At 36.1% G+C, this 24,572-nt stretch overlaps 1 protein-coding gene across 1 annotated transcript in view; it reads right to left on the reverse strand.

The window, feature by feature from the left end:
* STPG2 (sperm tail PG-rich repeat containing 2) overlaps positions 1 to 24,572 on the reverse strand; it is a 280,442-nt gene that overhangs the window by 80,942 nt on the left and 174,928 nt on the right. Inside the window, exon 10 of the mRNA XM_031664617.1 lies at positions 6,167 to 6,277. Coding sequence (XP_031520477.1) covers positions 6,167 to 6,277 — 111 coding nt within the window. The remainder of the gene's footprint in view (positions 1 to 6,166; positions 6,278 to 24,572) is intronic.

Consider the following 24,572-nt stretch of genomic DNA (forward strand, 5'->3'; position numbering starts at 1 on the left):
TCATTCACAATTGCTTCAATGAAAATAAAATACCTACGAATCCAACTTACAAGGGATGTGAAGGACCTCTTCAAGGAGAACTACAAACCACTGTTCAATGAAATAAAAGAGGACACAAAAAATGGAAGAACATTCCACGCTCACAGATATGAAGAATCAATATTGTGAAAATGGCTATACTGCCCAAGGTAATTTATAGATTCAATGCCATCCCCATCAAGCTACCAATGACTTTCTTCAAAGAATTGGAAAAAACTACTTTAAAGTTCATATGGAACCAAAAAAGAGCCTGCATTGCCAAAATAATCCTAAGCCAAAAGAACAAAGCTGGAGACATCATGCTACCTGACTTCAAACTATACTACAAGGCTACAGTAACCAGAACAGCATGGTACTGGTACCAAAACAGAGATATAGACCAATGGAACACAACAGAGCCCTCAGAAATAATACCACACATCTACAACCATCTGATCTTTGACAAACCTGACAAAAACAAGCAGTGGGGAAAGGATTCCCTATTTAACAAATGATGCTGTGAAAACTGGCTAGCCATATGTAGAAAGCTGAAACTGGATCTCTTCCTTACACCTTATACAAACATTAATTCAAGATGGATTAAAGACTTAAATGTCAGACCTAAAACCATAAAAACCCTAGAAGAAAACCTAGGCAATACCATTCAGGACATAGGCATGGGCAAGGACTTCATGACTAAAACACCAAAAGCAATGGCAACAAAAGCCAAAATTGACAAATGGGATCTAATTAAACTAAAGAGCTTCTGCACAGCAATAAAACTACCATCAGAGTGAACAGGCAACCTACAGAATAGGAAAAATTTTTTTTGCAATCTACCCATCTGACAAAGGGCTAATATCCAGAATCTACAAAGAACTTAAACAAATATATGAGAAGAAATCAAACAACCCCATCAAAAAGTGGGTGAAGGATATGAATAGACACTTCTCAAAAGAAGTCATTTATGCAGCCAACAGACACATGAAAAATCGTTCATCACCACTGACCATCAGAGAAGTGCAAATCAAAACCACAATGATATACCATCTCACACCAGTTAGAATGGCGATCATTAAAAATCAGGAAACCACAGTTGCTGGAGAGAATGTGGAGAAATAGGAACACTTTTACACTGTTGATGGGCCTGTAAACTAGTTCAACCACTGTGGAAGACAGTGTGGCGACTCCTCAAGGATCTAAAACTAGAAATACCATATAACCCAGTCATCCCATTACTGGGTATATACTCAAAGGATTATAAATCATGCTGCTATAAAGACACATGCACATATATGTTTATTGCGGCACTATTCACAATAGCAAAGACTTGGAACCAACCCAAATGTCCATCAATGATAGACTGGATTAACAAAATGTGGCACATATACACCATGGAATACTATGCAGCCATAAAAAAAGGATGAGTTCATGTCCTTTGTAGGGACATGGATGCAGCTGGAAACCATCATTCTTAGCAAACTAGCGAAAGGACAGAAAACCAAACACCACATGTTCTCACTCATAGGTGGGAATTTAACAATGAGAACACTTGGACACAGGGCATGGAACAGTACACACTGGGGCCTGTCATGGGGTTGGGGGAGGAGGGAGGGATAGCATTAGAAGATACACCTAATGTAAATGACAAGTTAACGGGTGCAGCACAACAACATGACACAAGTATACATATGTAACAAACCTGCATTTTGTGCACATGTACCCTAGAACTTAACGTATAATTTTAAAAAAGAAAAAATAAATAAGTAAATCTGGGTTCTCTTTGTTGGGTGCATATATATTTAGAATAGTTAGGTCTTCTTGTTGAATTGAAACCTTTACCATTATGTAATGCTCTTCTTTATCATTTCTGATCTTTGTTGGTTTGAAATCTGTTTTGTCTGAAATTAAGATTGCAACCCCTGCTTCTTTTCTGTTTAACGTTTGTGTGGTAGATTTTCCTCCATCCCTTTATTCTGAGCCTATGAGAGTCATCACATGTGAGATGGGTCACTTGAAAACAGTATACAATTGGGTTTTGCTTTTTTATCCAGCTTGCCTTTCTGTGCCTTTTAACTGGGACATTTAGCCCATTTACATTCAAAGTTAGTATTGATTTGTACAGATTTGATCCTGGCATTGTGCTGTTACCTGGTTATTATGTTGGCTTGTTTATGTGGTTATTTTACAGTCACATTGGTCCTGTGTGTTTAAATGTGTTTTGTACTAGTTGGTAGTGGTGTTTCCTTTCTATACATAGTGCTTCTTTCAAGATATCTTGTAAGGCAGGTCTGGCAATAATGAACTCCCTCAACATCTGCCTATCTGAAAAGGACCTTATTTCTCCTTCACTTAGGAATCTTAACTTAGCTGGATAAAAAATTCTTGGTTGAAGATTTTTTTCTTTAAGAAAGTTGAATATAGGCCCCCAGTCTCTTGGTTTATAGGGTTTCAGCTGAGAGGTCAGCTGTTAGCCTCATGGAGATCCCTTTGTAGGTAACCTGCTCTTTCTCTCTAGCTGCCTTTAACATTCTTTCTTTCATTTCAACCTTGGAAAATCCAAGAATTCTCTATCTTGGGGATGATCTTCTTGTGTGGAATCTTGCAGAAGTTATCTGTATTTCCTGAATTTGACCATTGGCCTCTCTAGCAAAACTGGGAAAGTAGTCATGGATGATATCCTTAAATATATTTTCCAAGTTTCTTGCTTTTTTCCCTTCCCTTTCAGGGATGCCAGTGATTCATAAATGTGGCCTCTTTACATAATCCCATACATCTTGGACATTTTGTTCATTCCTTTTTATTCTTTTTCTCTGATTTTGTCTGACTGTCTTATTTCAGAAAACCAGTCTTCATATTCTAAGATTCTTTCCACAGCTTGGTTTATTCTGCTATTAATACTTGCAATTGCATTGTGAAATTCTTGTATTGTATTATTCAGCTCTATTAGACCTGTTAGGTACTTTTTTATACCAGCTATTTCATCCTTCAGCTCGTATATCACTTTATCGTGATTTTTAAATGAACCAATTTTAAAGCAGGATTTATATTATCATTATTATTCTCTACAGAACCAAGTAATGTGGCCATACACAAGTAATAAATTTTATGTCATCAAACTCCTGCCTCTTGAAGAATATGTCATACATGAGCTAAAATGACTTCTTCATTAATGAGTTTTCACTTTACTTTGTCTAGGAAATTCATATTCACATAAGAATTCATATTCTTCTTTGTCTTTATGTCACCTTTCTTTTATTTCCTTTTTTTATTTTGCTGAAGCAACTCCACATATGAAGACACAGAGTTACTAAACTTTCTGAACTATTGCATGCTGGAAAATTATTTTCTTGTTTCATTTAATTGAAACTTTAGGCAGAGGGAGAACTCTATATCCAAAATCATTTCCCCTGAGAAATTTAAGAAAATACTACTTCATCATCTCCTAGCCTTGAAATGTGGCTAATGCTGCTAAGCAAGTACCTGACGTAAGTTATATTTCTCATCCCTTTGTGGGTTACCCAATGACTTTACCCTGTGGAAGCCTCAAGGATATTTTATTTAGTTAGGATCTTCTGAAAATGCAAAAAAAAAAAAAAAAAGTGAGAAGGACAGAGGTATTTTTATATTTATCCTCCTTGGCATTCTGTTGAGCTCCTCAAATCAATAACTTATGCTTTTATTCAGCTTGAAACAACATTGTGTTTTCTATATCAAATAATTATTGTCTCTACATTCTGCTTCTAGAATGCTCAGTAAACAGATGTTTGTGTTCATCCTCCGTTTGTCATATTTTCTTTCTATTTATAATCAACTAATGCTTATATCATAGCTTTTTTTAAAAGAATAAAAAATATTTCCCTGGGATGTTGTATAAGAAATAAGTCTTTTGTATGAAATCAGAAGTCTGGAAGGGAGCTATATTTTTTATGTAAAGATACAATTTGGAAAATTAAGCTATCAAATCATCCTTTAAGACTGTGGCATATCCATAAGTAAAATACCTGGGAGGTAAATTTTATTTTTATTTAAAACAAATAATAAAATTAATTCAATTACTTCATAAATTTGAGATATTATTTCAATTTTATTTTGAGATCAATGATTTGGATTTTTCATTACATGCACATTATATACCCACCTGTTTGAAATGTATTGTCATTTGCAAAAGAGATTTAAAAACCAAGCTTTCTATGTGACTAAACTATTCTGCTTCTTGGGTAACCAGAGTCCCACTGAATAATTTTAATTGCAAATGTTTCATGCCAGAAAAGAAAACACTAAAAAGAAGTTTTCAGATCTAAAGAGGGACAAAGTTAAAAGAAAAATATGTAAATTAAGTCAAAAATATTGGTGAAGCAACTTGTCTTCCTTTAGAGCAGATGTGCACCATCTTTTTTCACTACAAACATAAAGTTTAACATATATACATATATATGCTGCCTTCCTATGGATGCTTTCAGAAATTTCCTTTGTTTTTTCCTACTACCTGTGATATTATGATAGAAATAACTTTGAATCCATTCAATGATTTCTAAGCCTAAAAGCATTATATTAGTAATAAATTAGTCATGGCATAACTCCCAATGGATCCTGAGGTGTGTACAACAATGATTCACTTGAAAAATACAGTTGAACTCTAAAATTCTTCAAGATGAAGAAATAATCCATTAAAACAGCACAATTAGTTAAAAATTACTCAGAATCTACTACATGTAAAGAATATTGCTAGATGATTTTAAACTGTCTTTTGAATTTATAATTACAAAAAACTCATAGAATAGAACCTGATGCTAATTTTGACTATATCTCAGATTCCAATAATGCCTCAGAAAAAAATAGTAAGTCCGTTCCTGAATAGCTTTCACCAAATTAATCTAATTCCTATGATTTCCAAGACATTCACAGTTATATTAACTAGCATTGCATTTGTCATTCTCTTAAATTAGTTCATCCTGATCTTGTACCAGTTATTTCACAATCAAAAGTATTACAAATCAACTGTTGGCATTATCTCACGTAGCAGAATTTTATTTCAGCAAGCTATGCTCTGTTTTTATTGATTAGCTACATTTTAAACCTTGTTTAATAATCCTGTTTTGAAATGTGCTATTAACAATATCTTCTCAAGATAGTCCAATTTCTACAAAAATGTATTTTAATAACACCTTGTTCACAAAAGGCTACACTGTAACATTTGCCTTTGTCTGTTTGGAGTGCTATAACAAAATACCATAAACTGGGTAGCTTATAAATGAAATTTATTTCTCACAGATCTGCAGGCTGGAAAGTCCAACATCAAGGCACCAGCAGACTCAGTATCTGGAGAGGCCCTGCTTCCTCAAAGACAGTGCCTTCTCTGAGTCCTCATGGTAAACGGGGAAAACGAGCCCCCTTGGACCTATTTTATAAGAGTACTAATCCCATTTATGAGGTCTCCACCCTCATGACATGATCACCTCCCAGAAAGTGCCACCTCCTAATACTATCATCTTGGGAGTTAGGATTTCAATATATGAATTTTAAGGGGATACAAACATTTAGACTCCAGCAACATTACCATTGGGTCCAGCTTTTTAACTCCAAATTTTACTTTGATATATTTGTAAATTCAATCTGAATTAATCAATTACCCATTTTTTTAATTTAATCTGCTTTACTGTTTTCAATTTACTCACTATTAGGTATTTATTAAAAAAAAGGAAATTCAGAAAAATTTATAGCCATACCATTTAACATGCAGGTCAACAGGTATAAAAATAAATCACTGAGGAGTCTTAGATTTCAAGATGAATTCACATTGAAAAGAGAAAACATTTGCACTATGAGTAAAATGAGTTAAACATAGTAAATATTTTACTCCATACACAACACAACAAGTTCAGCTTTTCTATATGTCCTAAGAATGAATGTTCTCTGACCCTACAAGGGATATTCCATGTAATAATCTCTCATATAGCAATTCTAGACTTTGGCATAGCTTGAAGAATTTTGTTGAACTTTAAAAATATAAAAGTATCAGTCTAGCCAAGGAGGCTACAGCAGGCTACCAGTTACCTCACTCAGGTCCTAATATAAAGTTTATGTTATGCAGCCTCCTCCATGATTTCTAGATAATGAAAATATTTGACTGTAGGAGTCTTCTTACCATATCTGATACTTTCATAGTTCTTTCGGCTCTTGACAAGAAAGCCGCATATTTGTTAGTCAGGTTAGGTAATTCATCAGAAATTCCACCACCCTGTGAATGCCAACATGCCTGTTGAAAGAAGGGGTTAAAAAGAGTACATCATTTATTTTTATCAATACAAGAAGCACTATAAATAATAAGTTTGTGATGAAGGTCGTCAATATTATCTGGCATTAAAGACACATATTCATAAAAAAATAAAATTTTCAAATGTGATACAGAAATAAAAAGCTGTAAGTCAATGAGATATTAAAATAGAAAAAGAATTGATTATATGAACCTCTAGGTAAGCATAATGGATCTGCACATATCACTTAAACATATTAGCTATGTTCTATTTCATAACCAGCAAGTTCGATCTCAATAATATATTAAGATTTTTAGCCAATTATATAGTATTGTTTTACAATTTATTATTCATAAAAATATATTCACAATTAACCATTTAATTATGTGGCAATTCTGGGTTAATATATTTTCTAAGTGAAATGATCCACTCACTTTTATATATCATAATTCTTTATATGCATTGAAGATTTAAATTAATAGGTTAGAGGAATCTAGTAATGCAATATTTTAATGAGCAATTAATCTTTGTGATACTCTTTCTAATTTGTCATACAATTTATTTGTATTCATTTAATTAAATAGAATAAACAGCAGCAACATCCTTTGTATATGCAAAAGGGATAAGAATCTATTTTCCCATATTTTACACATTTTATTGTTTTTGTTTCAGAATTTGATATTCACAGTTAATATTTCAGAATTTGACACATAGTAGAGAATAGACATCTTTCTTTCTTTGTCCATTTTTTGGTAACATTAATTTACTAAAACATCCACTCCAGATAATATAGGTAGCTTCTATCACTTTCAAAAATAGAACAATCACAGTCACGTCTTTTAAAAATGTGAAAGCCTTTGAATATAGAACATCTAAGCCAGCATTATTATTTTTGCGTAGTTTTTAAATTGTTTGAAGCTGAAAAATAACTTATTTTTGTAATAATTTTTATTTCAATAGCTTTTGGGGTACAAGTGGTTTTTCCTTACATGAATGAATAGTATAGTGGTGAATTCTAAGATTTCAGTGCACCCATCACCCAAGTAGTGTACATTGTACCCAATAAGTAGTTTTTTATCCCTATTCTCCTCCCACCCTCCCCTTTCTGAGTCTTCAAAGTCCACTATATCACTCTGTGTGCCTTTGTGTACCCATGGCTTAGGTCTCACTTATCAGTGAAAACATACAGTATTTGGTTTTTCATTCCTGACTTACTTCACTTAGAATAATGGCCTCCAGCTCCATACAAGTTGCTGCAAAGATATTATGTTATTGTTTTTTATGGCTGAGTAGTATTCCATGGTGTATATATACCACATTTTCTTTATCCACTCATTGGTCAGTGGGTACTAAGATTGATTCCATATCTTTGCAAATAATTTGCAAATTTGGCTACAATAAACATACACATGCAGGTGTCTTTTTAATGTATTGATTTCTTTTCCATTGGTTAAATACCCAGTAGTGGGACTGCTGGATCAAATCACAGATCTATTTTTAGTCATCTAAGAAATCTCCATACTGTTTTCCACAGAGATTGTACTAATTTACACTCCTACCATGAACATATAAGCATTCCCTTTTCATGACCCCAACATCTATTGTTTCTTTGTTTTTTGTTTGTTTGTTTGTTTTTACTTTTTAACATTGGCCATAATCCCACCATTTTGGGAGGCCAAGTTAGGCAGATCACTTGAGCCCATGAGTTCACGATCAGCCTGAGCAACATCGTGAAATCCTCTCTCTACAAAAAATACAAAAACTAGCTGAGTGTGGTGGCACATGCCTGTTGTCCCTGCTGTTGGAGAGGCTGAAGTAGGAGGATCACTTGAGCCTGGGAGATCAAGGCTTTAGTGAACCATAATCACACTACTGCACTCCAGCCTGGGTGAGGGAGTGAGATCCTGTCTCAAAAAAATAATAATAGTAATAATGGTCATTCTTGCAGGAGTAAGGTGGTATCTCATTGTGGTTTTAATTTGCATTTCCCTGATGACTCGTGATGTTGAATATTTTTTCATATGTTTGTTGACCATTTGTATATCTTCTTTTTATAAACGTCTATTCACGTGAGTTGCCCACTTTTTCATGAAATTATTTGTTTTTTTCTTGCTGGTTTGTTTGAGATCCTTGTAGATTCTGCATATTAGTCCTTTGCCCAATGCATAGTTTGCAATATTTTCTCTCATTCTGTGGGTTGTCTGTTTATTCTGGTGATTATTTCTTTTGCCATACAGAAGCTCTGTAGTTTAATTAGGTCTCATTTATTTATTTTTGTTTTAGTTCCATTTGCTTTGGGGACTTAGTCATTAATTCTTTGCCTAAGCCAAAGTCCAGAAGACTTTTTCTGAGGTTATCTTCGAGAACTTTTATGGTTTTAGGTATTAGATTTGTCTTCAATCCATCTTGAGTTGCTTTTTATATAAAATGAGATGTAGGGATCCAGTTTCATTCTTCTGAATTTAGCTATCCAGTTTTCCCAGCACCGTTTATTGAATAGGGTGTCAATTTCCCAATTTATGTTGTTCTGTGCTTTGTCAAAGATCAGTTAGTTGTAAATATTTGGCTTTATTTCTGCATTCTCTATTCTGATCCATTGATCTATATGTCTACTTTAAGACAGGTACTACGTATTTTGATAACTACAGCCTTGTAGTATAATTTTAAGTACAGTAATGTGCTGCCTCCAGATTTGTTCTTTTAGCATTGCATTGCTTTGGCTAAGCAGGCTCTTTTTTGATTCCGTATGAATTGCAGGATTGTTTCCTTTAATTCTGTGAAAAATGATGTTGGTGTTTTGATAGGAATTGCATTGAATCTGTAGATTGCTTTGGGCAGTATGGTCATTTTCACAATATTGATTCTCCCAATCCATGAGCATGGGATGTGTTTCTGTTTGTTTGTGTCATCTATGATTTCTTTCAGCACTGTTTTGTAGTTCTCCTTACAGAGATCTTTCACCTCCTTGGTTAAGTATATTCCAGGATATTTTATCTTTTTTGCAGCTATTGTAAAGGTGATTGAGTTTATTTCATTCTCAGTTTGGTCATTGTTGGCATATATCAGTGTTACTGATTTGTATACATTGATTTTGTAACCTGAGACATTACTGAATTTGATTATCAAATCTAATCTTATCTCTAGGCTTATACAGCCAACACTTTTGAGAAGTCTCTAGGGTTTTATATGATATATAATCATATCATTGGTGAACAGCAATAGTTTGACTTCCTTTTTTGCAATCTGAAGGCACTGTATTTCTTCTCTTGCCTGATTGCTCTGGCTAGGACTTCTGGTATTACGCTGAATGGAAAGTGGTGAAAGTGGGGATCCTTGTCTTGTTCCAGTTCTCAGTGGGAATGATTTCAACTTTTCCTCATTCAATATAATGTTGGCTGTGGGTTTGTCATAGATGGTGTTTATTAATTTGAACTAAGTCCCTTTTATACCTAGTTTGTTGAGGGTTTTTAATCATAAAAAAGATACTAGATTTTATCAAATGCTTTTTTGCAACTATTGAGATAATCATATGGTTTTTGTTTTGAATTCTTTTTATGTGATGAATTATATTTACTGACGTGCTTATGTTAAACCATCCCTGCACACCTTGAATGAAGTCCACTTGATCATGATATATTATCTTTCTGATATGCTGATAGATTCAGTTATCTAGTATTTTGTTGAGAATTTTTGCATCTATATTCATCAGGGATGTTGGTTTGTAGTTTTCTATTCTTGTTATGTTCTTTCCTGGTTCTGATATCAGGGTAAAACTGGCTTAATAGAATGAGTTAGGCAGGATTCCCTCTTTCTCAAACTTTTGTAATAGTTTCATCAGTAGAATTGGCACCAATTCTTTGAATGCCTGGTAGAATTCAGTTGTGAACCCATCTGCACCTGGGCTTTTTTTCTTTATTGTCAATTTTTAATTACCGATTTAATATTGCTGCTTGTTATTGGTCTGGTCTGGGTTGCTATTTATTCCTGATTTAATCCAAAAAAGTTGTATGTTTCCAGGAATTTATCCATTTCCTCTAGATTTCCTAGTTTGTGTGCATAGTTTGTGTTTCCAGTTTGTGTTCATGGCACTCTCAAATGATCTTTCGTTTTTCTGTGGTGTAGGTTGTAATGTCTCCAGTTTTATTTCTAATTGACCTTATTTGAATCTCCTCTCTTCTCTTCTTGGTTATTCTAGCTAAAGTTCTATCATTTTTTTTTTTTTTTGCCTTTGCAAAGAACCAACTTTTTGTTTCATTGATCTTTTGTATTGATTTTTTCTTTCAAATTCATGTAGTTCTACTCTAATCTTTGTTATTTCGTTTCTTCTAGTTTTGGGCTTAGTTTGTTCTTGTTTCTCTAGTTCTTTGAGGTGTTACATTAGGTTGTCAGTTGGTGGTCTTCCAGGCTCTGATGTAGGCATTTAGTGCTACAAATATTCCTCTTAGCACTGCATTTGCTGTACCCCAGAAGTTTTGATGACTCATGTCACTATTATTCATTTCAAAGAACTGTTAAATTTCCAACTTGATTTCATTTTTAACACAAAAATCATTCAGGAACAGACTGCTTAATTTCTACGTACATGTATAGTTTCGAGGGTTTCTTTTGGAGTTGATTTCTAGTTTTATTCTGATGTGATCTGAGAAGATACTTGCTATAATTTTTATTTTTTTCAAATTTATTGAGACTTTTTTGTGGCCTGTCATATGGTCTATCATGGAAAATGTTCCATGTGCTGATGAGAAGAATGCATATTCTGAAATTCTTAGGTAGAATGTTCTGTAAATATCTGTTAAGTCCATTTATTCTACAGTGTTTAAGACCATTGTTTCTTTGCAGATTTTCTGTTTCAATCGTCTGTCTAGTGCTGTCAATGGGGTGTTGAAGTCCCCCACTATTCTTGTGTTGCTTTCTATCTCCTCTCTTAAGTCCGGTAGTAATTGTTTTACAAATCTGAGAGCTCTAGTGATAAGTGCATATAAATTTAAAATTATAATATCTTCTTGTTGAATCTATCCTTTTATCATCATATAACAATCTTCTTTGTCATTTTTTTACTGCTGTTGCTTTAAAGTTTGTTGTTTTATCTAATATAAGAATAGCTACTCCTGGTCACTTTTGGTTTCCATTTGCATGGATTAATTTTTGCCATTCTTTTACCTTGAGTTTATACAAATCCTTCAATGTTAGGTGAGTCTCTTGAAGACTGAAGATATCTAGTTTGTGACTTTTTATCTACTCTGCCAATCTGTATATTTTAAGTGGACCATTATGCCATTTACATTCAACATTAATATCAAGATACTGTTCCAGTCATCACATGAATTGTTACCTACTTTTTTTTCTTCGTTGTGTTATTGTTTTATAGGCCGTGTGAGTTTTATGTTTGCAAGACGTTCTATTCTGGTGCATAATGGTCTTTTGTTTCAAGATTTAGAACTCCTTTCAGCATTTCATGTAGGGCTAGTCTGGTAGTAACATGCTCTGTCAGCACTTATTTGTCTGAAAATGACTTAGTTTTGCTGGATACAAAATTTTTGGCCAATGGTTATCCTGTTTAAGGAGGCTACAGATAGGACCCCAGTCCCTTCTGGTCTGTAAGGGTTCTGCTGAGAAGTCTGCTGTTAGTCTGAAAGGTTTTCCCTTACAGGTTACCTGATGCTTTTGCCTCACAGCTCTTAAAATTATTTCATTCACATTGACTTTAGATAGCTAGATGCCTATATGCCTTCATGTTTTGTTTTTTGTTTTTGTGTTTTCTGCTTTTGTTTTTGTTTTTGCAATGAATCTCCCAGTTATTTGGGTTTCTTGTATTTGGATATCTAAATCACTAGCAAGGCCAGGGAAGTTTTCCTCAATTTCCTAAAAAAATTATTCTACTTATTTTAGTCTATTGTTAAAACCTCCACTGCATTTTGTAGTTCCCTAAATGTGTCTTTCATTTCCAGAAGTTCTGATTTGTTTCTTTTTAAAATGTCTATCTCTTTAGAAATGTTTCCATTCATATCCTGAATTTTTTTTAATTTCTTTATGTTAATTTTCACCTTTCTCTAGTATGTCAAATAAATTTTCCAAACATTTTACTTTTTATTATCCCCCAAAACACCAATTATTATTAGGTTTGGCCGTTTTACATAATCCCTTATTTCCTGGAGACTTTGTTCATTTCTGTTCTTTATTCTTTATTTTTCTCTGACTGGGTTAATTTAAAAGCCTTGTCTTCAAGCACTGAAACTCTTTTTTCTACTTGTTCTAGCCTATTGTTGAAACCTCTACCATTTTGTAATTCCCTAAATGTGTCTTTCATTTCCAGAAGTTCTGATATTTTTTCTCTTTAAAATAGGTTCTTCATTAATACGCTGATCTTTTCAGAATTTCTTTATGTTGGTTTTCACCTTTTTCTGGTATCTCCTTGAGTACCTTAATAATTAATCTTTTGAATTTGTTTTCTGGTATTTCAAAGATTTCATCTTGGTTTGGATATATTGCTAGAGAGCTAGTGAAACTTCCATTGCAAAATTATAACTGAGAAAATTATTACAGTGAAAGAGATCTGACCTAACCAACTTCACCTTTCTTCTAACCTCCACACTGTCCATGTTCATTCCTGGGCATAAGCTGAACTAACTTCGGGAAAACTTAGTTTATAGTTTAACTTTGAAACAAAGACAATAACAGCCCTTTTCCAAAACAAATCCCCTTCCTGTTTGGAGAACAGATTGCCTTTGTAGGACTAACAAATTAGCCACAAGATTAGAAATCATGGTTTAGGAGTCATGCAGCTGGACTCCTCTCATGCTACGTCTGCACAATTCTGACCCTCCCTAAATTGCTCCTGTGGATAACATCACTATTATAAAACCTAAGATCAGTGTTTGAGATATTTTGCAGACCCTGCACTTGATGAATCAGCTGGCACCATCCAGATCAACAAACTGGTTCATCTGGTCTTGTGGCCCCCACCCAGGGACTGACTCAGCACAAGAAGACAGCTTTGACTCCCTATGATTTCATCTCCGACCCAACCAATCAGCACTCCTGACTCACTGTCCCCTAACCACCAAATTGTCCTTAAAACCCTCAATTTCCAAGTTTAGGGGGAGACTCATTTGAGTAATAATAAAATTCTGGTCTCTCATACAGCCAGCTCTGCATTAATAACATTTTCTCTATTGCAGTTCCCCTGTCTTGATAAACTGGCTCTCTGCAGGCAGCAGGCAAGGAGAACCCACTGGGTGATTTCACTAGTGTGAACTTTTGGGTGTATTGCAGAACCTTGTTTTGTCATATTATCATAATTATTTTTCCGGTTCCTTCTCATTTGGGTATACTATTTCTTCTAATTATTCTTGAATTTATGTTATAAGACTGTGGTTTTTTCTTTATTTCTTTTTCCCCCTTAAGACTGTGGCTTTAAAGCTTATAGTTTAATGTAGCCTAAATCAGTTATTGGTGCATTCAGGAGTGAAGACCCTGTATGAGAGCTTTAGTTATAGAGAGTCTTTGCATGATAGCCTTCTCAGACGCTTGTTGTAGTAGCAATGTGCTCAGTGTGTCAGTAAGTTCACTGTCTCCCATGGAGTTGGAATAGCAGAGGTCTCTTGAAGCCTACTTTGTTCCCCTAAGATGTGTGCTTTTAATTCATTTATTTATTCCCCAGCATTTTATTTACTGGGTTGAACAACTCAGGCTTCATGCCAGTAGGATAGGTGTCTCAGGTTAGAAACTGGTTGTGATTAAAGCAGATGGGTAAATGCAATATGTAATGGCAGGCAGAGAGGTCACAGCCTTGACAGAGCTGGCTGGAGGTTGGGAGAAGCTCTCAGAGAAGTACACTGAGGTATCAGGGGTGAAGAGTGGGAGCTACTTTAGCACCTATGTCAGGGCAGCAGGAAACCAATCCACATTCGAGACACACTAATGACCCAGTGTTCCAGTATTCCTGCTATTCAATCAGACAGGCACCTATTTTCATCTTCAGGAATGTTGATGTTCCAAGTATAGAGGAGTTGTGACTCTACCTCTCATCTACACCTGAACCTGGAAGGTGCTCCTCCTGTAGGGATGCAGTCACCCTGAAATCTTTGAAAAAGGTTATCTTTAGGAGCACCCATGCTGAGCGCCTATAAGAGAAGACCTGGTTGTGTCTGCAGTGGTGGATGGGAGGAAAAAGAATTCCCCTTCTCCAAGACCCTTGATGAGCACTAGAGCTGCCTGACTGTTGGAGTACAGCTGCAGACTTTCCCTTCTGAACCCAGTACTGCAACTGTGCCTCTGCAGGAAGAAAGAAACTTCTCAAGAGCAGAAAGATCTGGGACTCAAGACCTGCCATCTGGATTCTTTTGTCCCATGGAGTGTCCGCTTAATGTGGTGTACTTTCCTTTCCCCTAGGACTAGGAGTCCCTGAGAGCCAGGCTACTATGAATGCTGCTGTTTCTCTGGGTCTAGTAACCCAGTGGAGTTGCCACACTCCAGGTTGGTGCTGGGGAAAGTCTGCAAGAGATCCACTGATGTGACAATTCCTCAAGTCTCCCAGCATCAGGTACAAGCACTATCTCTGATGGGGATGGCAGGGGAGGGTCACAGACTCTGTGAGGTTCCTTGGTATAAACAGCCTTAGTATATTGGCTTTCTCAAATGCTGGTGGTAGTAATAATGAACTGGTCACATGGAGAGACTCAGGATCTCTGGTTAGCCAGGATGGTAGCCAGGATGATACAGACAATAGTGATAGCAGAGGTCATGCACGAGTTTTCTCCTTCCTGAACACAGTGTTGTTCTACTTGGAGTTACTGCAATGCATTGTGTCAGTCGGCCTCCAGCCAGGAGGTGGTGCTTGCAAAAGAGTGCCAGTTGTGGTAGTAGTGGTGAGATTTGTACTTGCCTTATGTTACCGAGGGGAGATATTGTGGTTTCTCAGGTGACAGGTGGAGCTATAGAGCTCCCAAACATTTCTGTCTTTTGTGTTAAGTTATCAGGGCAAGTGGAAGGGCAAAGCCATGTGGGGGCTCCGCAAGGCAAGGCAGCTCCACGCTCTGCCTCTACCCATGCAGGGCAGCAGTGGCCCCAGTGAGGATCAGAAAAATTTGTTGGCCACTAGAGTAATGTTCTATGGAGAAGCATATCTGCCTCTGATGTACAAATGAGTTAATACAGGGAGTCGGAAGTAGCAGGTGGCAGTAAACCCCATCCAGCACCCATGCACTTGGCAAAGCAAATCTCACCGGCTAGCAGCAGCTATCTATCTTCTAGGCACTTAATGCTCAGAACTCAAAATGCCCCAGGTCATAAGCCTTCCCCACAGAGACTGCAACCACAGCTTTCAGGCCATGCTTCTCCCAATCTGCCTGGAAAGCTAGGATGTGCAGCCTCTGCACTTGTAGCCGCAGCACACTTCCCACCCTCTCAATGCCTGAGTTCGCTAGCAGATTTTTGCAAGATTCCCCCATGACACAGAGTCAGGAATGGCTTCCCTTGGTTCACACTGGAGATCGAAAATGCCTGCAAGGCTCTTCCCACACTGCTCCTACTTTCATATTCCCCATTGCTCCTTAAATCAGTTCTAGCACTGGGTAGAGTTAAGGCCTTCCCCCATGGGCAGATTGCCAGGTTGCCCAGTGTGGGTGTATATCCTGGAGGCATTCTCTCCGCTTTTCACACTCTGAAGACTTACTTTTTCACATGGCTCACAGTGCGGGCTGCAGCTGCCACATCTTTCAAAGGATCTGTGATTTATTTCAGTTTTCCTGTTAAGTTCCTGCATTGCTTCTCAGAAAAAAAAAGTTTACAGTGAGAATCGCTATACACTATTTTGTCTTTTCAAATAGAATAGGCATTGTAACACTTGCCTCCAATCTGTTATCTTGGAAAAAAAAAAAACTACAATAATTTTATTACTGTCACATATATGGTACTAGGAATTATTACATTAAAAAGTTCCAAAACGTTGTGCAGTTTTTAGTGCTTAGGGGGTAAAAGCTACCAAATTTGAATGAAATTACAAAGAAATTAATTACTCATTGGATGGTTTTGGCTCTAGAGGAAATGAGTAGTTTACAAAAGACCACATTTCTACATGAATAATTAAAAATAAATCCAGGCGGTTTTTTCCAATTCTGTGAAGAAAGTCATTGGTAGCTTGATGGGGATGGCATTGAATCTATAAATTACCTCGGGCAGTGTGGCCATTTTCACAATATTGATTCGTCCTATCCATGAGCATGGAATGTTCTTCCATTTGCTTGTGTCCTCTTTTATTTCACTGAGCAGTGGTTTGCAGTTCTCCTTGAAGAGGTCTTTCATATCCTCCGTGAGTTGGATTCCTAGGTATTTCATTCTCTTTGTAGCAATGGTAAATTGCAGTTGACTCATGATTTGGCTCTCTGTTTGTCTGATTTTTGCACATTGATTTTGTATCCTGAGACTTTGCTGAAGTTGCTTATCAGCTTAAGGAGATTTTGGGCTGAGATGATGGGGTTTTCTAAATATACAATCATGTCATCTGCAAACAGGGACAATTTGACTTCCTCTTTTCCTAACTGAATACCCTTTATTTCTTTCTCCTGCCTGGTTGCCCTGGCCAGAGCACAACATTATGTTGAATAGAATTGAGTGAGAGAGGGCATTTCCGGTCTTATTATGATTTTTCAAGGGAATGCTTCCAGTTTTGCCCATTCAGTATGATATTGGCTGTGGGTTTGTCATAAATGGCTCTTATTATTTTGGTATGTTCCATCAGCACCAAATTTATTGAGAGTTTTTAGCATGAGAAGGCCTGCTGAATTTTTGTTGAAGGCCTTTTCTGCATCTATTGAGATAATCATGTGGTTTTTGTCAGTGGTTCTGTTTATATGATGGATTACGTTTGTTGATTTGCATATGTTGAACCAGCATTGCATTCTAGGGATGAAGCCCATTTGATCATGGTGGATAAGGTTTTTGATGTGCTGCTGGATTTGGTTGGCCAGTATTTTACTGAGGATTTTTGCATCAATGCACATCAGGGATATTGGTCTAAAATTCTCTTTTTTGTTGTTGTGTCTCTACCAGGCTTTGGTATCAGGATGATGTTGGCCTCATAAAAATGAGTTGGGAGGATTCCCTCTTTTTTTCTATTGATTGGAATAATTTAGAAGGAATAGTACCAGCTTCTCCTTGTACCTCTGAGTAGGAATTTGACTAATGAATCCATCTGGTCCTGGACTTTTTTTGGTTGGTAGGCTGGTGGTATTGCCTCAATTTCAGAGCCTGTTATTGGTCTATTCAGGGATTCAACTTCTTCCTGATTTAGTCTTGGGAGAGTGTATGTGTGTCCAGGAATTTATCCATTTCTTCTAGATTTTCTAGTTTATTTGCATAGAGGTGTTTATAGTATTCTCTGATGGTAGTTTATCTGTGGGATTGGTGGTGATATCCCCTTCATCATTTTTATTGTGTCTATTTAGTCTTCTCTCTTTTCTTCTTTGTTAGTCTCGCTAATGATCTATCAATTTTGTTGATCTTTACAAAACCAGCTCCTGGATTCATTGATTTTTTGAAGGGTTTTTAATGTCTCTATCTCCTTCAGTTCTGCTCTGATCTTAGTTATTTCTTGCCTTCTGCTAGCTTTTTGAATGTGTTTCTCTTGCTTCTCTAGTTCTTTTCATTGTGATGTTAGGGTGTCCATTTTAGATCTTTCCTGCTTTCTCTTGTGGGCATTTAGTGCTATACATTTCCCCTCTACACACTGCTTTAAATGTGTCCCAGACATTCTGGTATGTTGTGTCTTTGTTCTCATTGGTTTCAAAGAACATCTTTTATTTCTGCCTTCATTTCCTTATGACATGATGATCATTCGAACCCGGATTGCTCCTTCCATGTAGTTGGCGGTTTGATTGAGTTTCTTAGTCCTGAGTTCTGGATTTGATTACTGTGGTCTGGGGAGCAGTTTGTTACAATTTCTGTTCTTGTACACATTTGCTGAGGAGGTGCTTTACTTCCAACCCTATGTGGTCAATTTTGGAGTCAGTGTGATGTGTGCTGAGAAGAATGTATATTGTGTTGATTTGGGGTGGAGAGTTCTGTAGATGTCTATTAAAGGGTCCAGCTTGCTGCAAGATAGAGTTCAATTACTGGATATCCTTGTTAACTTTCATACTGGTGGATCTGTCTAATAATGTTGACAATGGGGTGTTAAAAGTCTCCCATTATTATTGTGTAGGAGTCTAGAAGTCTGTGATCTCTAAGTCTTTATGAATCTGGAGTTGCTCTCCCTGTATTGGGTATATATATTTAGGATAGTTAGCTCTTCTTGTTGAATTGATCCCTTTGCCATTGTAATGGCCTTCTTTGTCTCTTTTGATCTTTGTTGGTTTAAAGTCTGTTTTATCAGAGACTAGGATTGCAACCTACCTTTTTGTTTTTCATTTGCTTGGTAGATCTTCCTCCATCCCTTTATTTTTGAATCTATGTGTGTCTCTGCACATGAGATGGGTCTCCTGAATACAGCACACTGATGGGTCTTGACTCTTTATCCAATTTGCCAGTCTCTGTTTTTTAATTGGGGCATTCAATTTAAGGTTAATTATTTAAAACTGAAAAAAGACATAAACCCACAGATTCAAAGGTTCTGCAAACCTCAGGCAAATGTATTAAAAAGAAAACTATACTTCAGACACATCAAAGGTTAAAAATCAAAGATAATTTCTCTGGAAGGAGAAACAATAAACTGGACAGCTTACTTCTCAATGGAAAAGATGGAAAGTCTAAAACAACAAAATATTATTAAAGTACTGAAAATAACAACCAACCTAAAAATCTATATTCAAAACTATATCATTCAAAAATAACAAAATACATTTCAGACAAACAAAAACTGTAATAATTCAGCAGCAGACCTGGACCAGAAGAAATGCTAAAGGAAGTCTTTCAGACAGAGGAAAAATGATTCTCTTTTTCATAAAAATGCAAATGCAAAAAGGAAAGAAGCACAATAGAAAAATAAATAAATAAATGTAATCCACAAAACAAAATAATAATATTCAAAAAACTTAAAATATGTGGCTTTAAAATGTGTGACAATAATTAAACAATATAGAAGATAACAAAATGGAGTTAAAATGTTCTAAGTCAGTCTTACTGAGAAAGTGGTAAAGGTCATCCTTTTTATTGGATTGCAGTAGGTGAATGGTTATTATAATTTTGATGGCAAAAACTAAAAGAATAATAAAAAATACTAAAAAATATAATAGATATTGATGAAATTGAATAAAATATTTGATTAATATTTTGATTATAATATTTGAATAATCCACAAAATAAAGAAACAAGAAAAAGTGGATAATGGGAATCATGGCAGATGGGAGGCAGAACTAGATGGCATCCCACTTGGAAGGACAGAGTAGTGTGTGGAGTCTCAGATCATCAACTTTTGCTACAGACCTACTGCAGAAATAAATCAGGAAAGCTGAGAAAACACACAGACCCACTGAAAGAAGCAGATTGCTCCTGCAGGAGACAGGAGACACCCCAAATATTGTGCTGGTATCCATGGCTGAGAGGTCCACAGATGGTTCACATCACAGAACTCTGTGTAGACAACCCCCAGTACCAGCCCAGAGCCTAACAGACCTCCTGGGTGGCCAGATCCAGAAGAGACATAACAATCACTACAGCTCGCAGGAAACCACATCCCTAGGAAAAGAGGGAGAATAATATGTCAAGGGAACACCCCGTGGGACAAATGAGTCTTGTTTCCCTTGAAAACAGCCTTGAATCCTACACCTTTCCTCTGACAGAGCCTACCCAAATGAGAATGAACCAAAATCTCAACTCTGTAATAAGACCAAACAAGGTTCATTAACATCCTCAAAAAATCACATTAGCTCACCAGCAATAGATCCAAACCAAGAAGAAATCCCTGATTTGCCTGAAAAGAATTCAGAGTAAAGTTATTAAGCTAATGAAAATGGCATGAGAGAAAGTCAAAGCCCAATTTAAGGAAATTTTATATATATATGTTAAATGAGGGGAGAAATATTCAATGAAATAAAAAGTATACATTAAAAAAATCAAAACTTCAGGAAACAATGAACACACTAATAGAAATGCAAAATGCTCTGGAAAGTCTAGCAATAGAATGCAACAAGCAGAAGAAGGAACTTCAGAGCTTGAAGACAAAGTTTTGTAATTAACCCAATCAAAGAAAGACAAGGAAAAAAAATAAGAAAATATGAACAAAGCCTCCAAGAAGTCTGGGATTATGTTAAACGACCAAAGCTAAGAATAACTGACATTCCTGAGAAAGATAAGAAACCTAGAAGTTCGGAAAACATAGTTGGGGAAATAATTGAGGAAAATGTTCCCAGCCTTGCTAGAGACCTAGACATCCAAATACAAGAAGCTCAGAAAACACCTGGGAAATTCATCGCAAAAGATCATTGCCTAGGGACATTGTTATCAGGTTATCTAAAGTTAAAACGGAAAAAACAATCTTAAGAGCTGTGAGGCAGAAGCACCAGGTAACCTGTAAAGGAAAACCTATCAGATTAACAGCAGATGTCTCAGCAGAAACCCTACAAGCTAGAAGAGATTGGGGCCCCATCTTCAGCCTCCTTAAATGAAACAATTATCAGCCAAGACTTTTATATCCAGTGAAACTGAGCTTCAGAAATGAAGGAAACATACAACCTTTTTCAGACAAACAAATGCTGAGAGAATTTGCTACTACCAGGCCAGTACTACAAGAACTGCTAAAAGGAACCCTACATTTTAAAACAAATCCCAGAAGCACATCAAAACAGAACCTCTTCAAACCATAAGTCTCACAGGACCTACAAAACAAAAATACAATTAAAAACAAAAAACAATGGCCCAGTGCAGTAGCTCACACCGGTAATCCCAGCAATGTGGGAGGCAGAGGGGGAGAGATCACTTGAGGTCAGGAGTTTGGGCCCAGCCTGGCCAACATGGCAAAACCCTGTCTCTACTGAAAACACAAAAATTAGCTGGGCGTGATGGTGAGTGCCTGTAATTCCAGCTACTTGAAAGGGTTAGGCACAAGAATTGCTTGAACCTGGGAGGTGGACATTGCAGTGAGCCAAGATTGTGCCACTGCACTCCAGCCTGAGTGAGAGAGTGAGGCTGTGTCTCAAAAAAAAAAAAAAAAAAAAAAAAAAAAAAAAAAAGAATAAAACCAAGGTATACAGGCAACAAATAGCATGATAAATGGAATAGTACCTCACATCTCAATACTAATGTTGAACGTACATTGCCAAAATGCTCCACTTAAAAATATAGAATTGCAGAAGGAATAAGACTTTACCAACCATCTGCTGCCTTCAAGAGACTCACCTGACACATAAGAACTCATATAAACTTAAGGTAAAGGGATGGAAAAAGACACCCGATACAAATGAACACCCAAAGCCAGGAGAAGTAGCTCTTCTTATATCAGACAAAACAAACCTTAAAGCAACAGCAGTTTAAAAAGACAAAGAAGGCCTTGTCCAATATCACAATCCTAAACACACATGCAACTAATACTGGCGCTCCCAAATTTATAAAACAATTACTACTAGACGTAAGAAATGAGATAGACAGCAACACAATAATAATGGGGGGCTTCAATACTTCACAGACAACACTAGACAGGTCATTAAGACAGAAAGTCAACAAAGAAGCAATGGATTTAAGCTATGCCCTAGAACAAATGTACTTAACAGATATTTACAGAACATTTTACCCAACAATTGCTGACTATACATTCTATTCATCAGCACATAGAACATTCTCCAAGAGAGACCATATGATAGGCCATGAAACAAGTATCAATAAATTTAAGAAAACCAAAATTATTACAAGCACTCTTTCAGACCACAGTGGAATAAAACAGGAAATCAATTCTAAAAGGAATCTTCAAAATCATGCAAATAGATGGAAATTAAATAATCTGCTCCTGAATGATTATTGGGTCAACAATGAAATCAAGATAGAAATTAAAAGATTATTCAAACTGAACAACAATAGTGACACAACCTATCAAAACCTTTGGGATACAGCAAAGGTGGTACTAAGAGGAAAGTTCACGCCTACACCAAAAAGTCTCAAAGAGCACAAATAGACAATCTAAGGTCACACCTCAAAGAACTAGAGAAATAAGAACAAACCAAACCTAACCCCAGTAAAAGAAAGGAAATAACCAAGATCAGAGTACACTAAATGAAATTGAAACAATACGAAAGATAAATGAAACAAAAAGCAAAAAGAAATATAAAACTGATAGACCATTAGGAAGATCAACCAAGAAAAGAAGAGAGAAAATCCAAATAAGCTCAATTACAGACAAAACAGGAGATATTACAACTGACACCACAGAAATACAAAAGATCATTCAAGGCTACTATGAATATCCTTACACATAAAAACTAGAAAACCTAGAGGAGATGGATAAATTCCTGGAAAGACACAACCAACCTGGCTTAAATCAGGAAGAAGCAGATACCCTGAACAAACCAATAACAAGCAGTGATATTGAAATGGTAATAACAACTTACCAACAAAAAAAAAGTCCAGGACTGGAAGGATTCACAACTGAATTCTACCAGACATTCAAAGAAGAATTGGTACCAAACCTTTTGACACTATTCCGAACGATAGAGAAAGAGGGAAACGTCTCTAAATCAGTCTATAAAGCCAATGTCACCCTAATACCAAAACATGGAGAGGACATAACAAAAAAAGAAAACTACAGAAAGATATCCTTGATGAACACAGATGTAAAAATCCTTAACAAAATACCAGCTCACTGAATCCAACAACACATCAGAAAGATAATCTACCATGATTAAGTGGGTTTCACACCAGGGATGCAGGGATGGTTTAACATACACAAGTCAATAAATGTGATACATCACATAAACAGAATTAAAAAGAAAAATCACATGATCATCTAAATATATGCAGAAAAAGCATTTGACAAAATCTAGCATCACTTTATGATTAACATTCTCAGCAAAATCAGCATACAAGGGACATACCTCAATGAATAAAAGCCATCTATGACAAACCACAACTGAATGGGGAAAACTTGAAAGCATTCCCCCTATGAGAACTGGAACAAGACAAAGATGCCTATTACCACCACTTCTATTGAACATAGTACTGGAAGTACTAGCCAGAGCAATCAGACAAGAGAAAGAAATAAAGGGTATACAAATTGGTAAAGAGAAAGTAAAACTGTCACTGTTTGCTGATGATATGATTGTATACCTAGAAAACCCTAAACACTCCTCCAAAAAGCTCCTAGAACTGATAAAAGAATTCAGAAAGCTTCCAGATACAAAATTAATGTACACAAATCAGTAGCTCTTCTATATACCAACAGTGACAAGCTGAGAATCAAATCAAGAACTCAAACTTTTTACAATAGCTGCAAGAAAAATAAAATACTTAGGATTATACCAAACCAAGGAGGTGAAAGACCTCTACAAGGAAAACTACAAAACACTGCTGAAAGAAATCATAGACAACAAAAACAAATAGAAACACATCCCATACTCATGGATGGGTTGACTCAATATTGTGAAAATGACCATACTGCCAAGCACAATCTACAAATTCAATGCAATTCCCATCAAAATACTATCATCACTCTCACAGAACTAGAAAAAATGAATCCTAAAATTGATATAGAATCAAAGAAAAGCCCACATAGCCAAGGCAAGACTAAGCAAAAAGAACAAATCTGGAGGCATCACATTACCTGAATTCAAAATACACTATAAGGCCATAGTTACCAAAACAGCATGGTACTGGTATAAACATAGGCACATAGAACAGAATAGAGAACTTGTAAATAAACCTAAATACTTACAGTCAGTTGATCCTCGACAAGGCAAACAAAAACATACAATGGAAAAAAAAAAAAAAACCCATTCAACAAACAGTGCTGGGACAATTGGCAAGCCACATGTAGGAGAATGAAACTGAATCCTCATCTCTCACCTTCTACAGAAATCAACTCAAGGTGGGTTAAGAACTTAAATCTAAGATCTGAAACTATGAAAATTCTAGAAGATAACATCGGAAAAACCCTTCTAGACTGGCTTAGTCAACGATTTCATGACCAAGAACCCAAAAACAAATGCAAATGCAATAAAAGCAAAGATAAATAGCTGGGATTTAATTAAACTAAAGAGCTTTTGTATGGAAAAAGGAACAGTCAGCAGAGTAAACAGACAACCCACAGAGTGGGAGAAAATCTTCATAATCTATATATCTGACAAAGGACTAATATCCAGAATCTACAAGAAACTCAAA

This window comes from Papio anubis, chromosome 3 (genome assembly GCF_008728515.1).
Source record: "Papio anubis isolate 15944 chromosome 3, Panubis1.0, whole genome shotgun sequence".
In the NCBI taxonomy this organism is placed as follows: domain Eukaryota; kingdom Metazoa; phylum Chordata; class Mammalia; order Primates; family Cercopithecidae; genus Papio; species Papio anubis.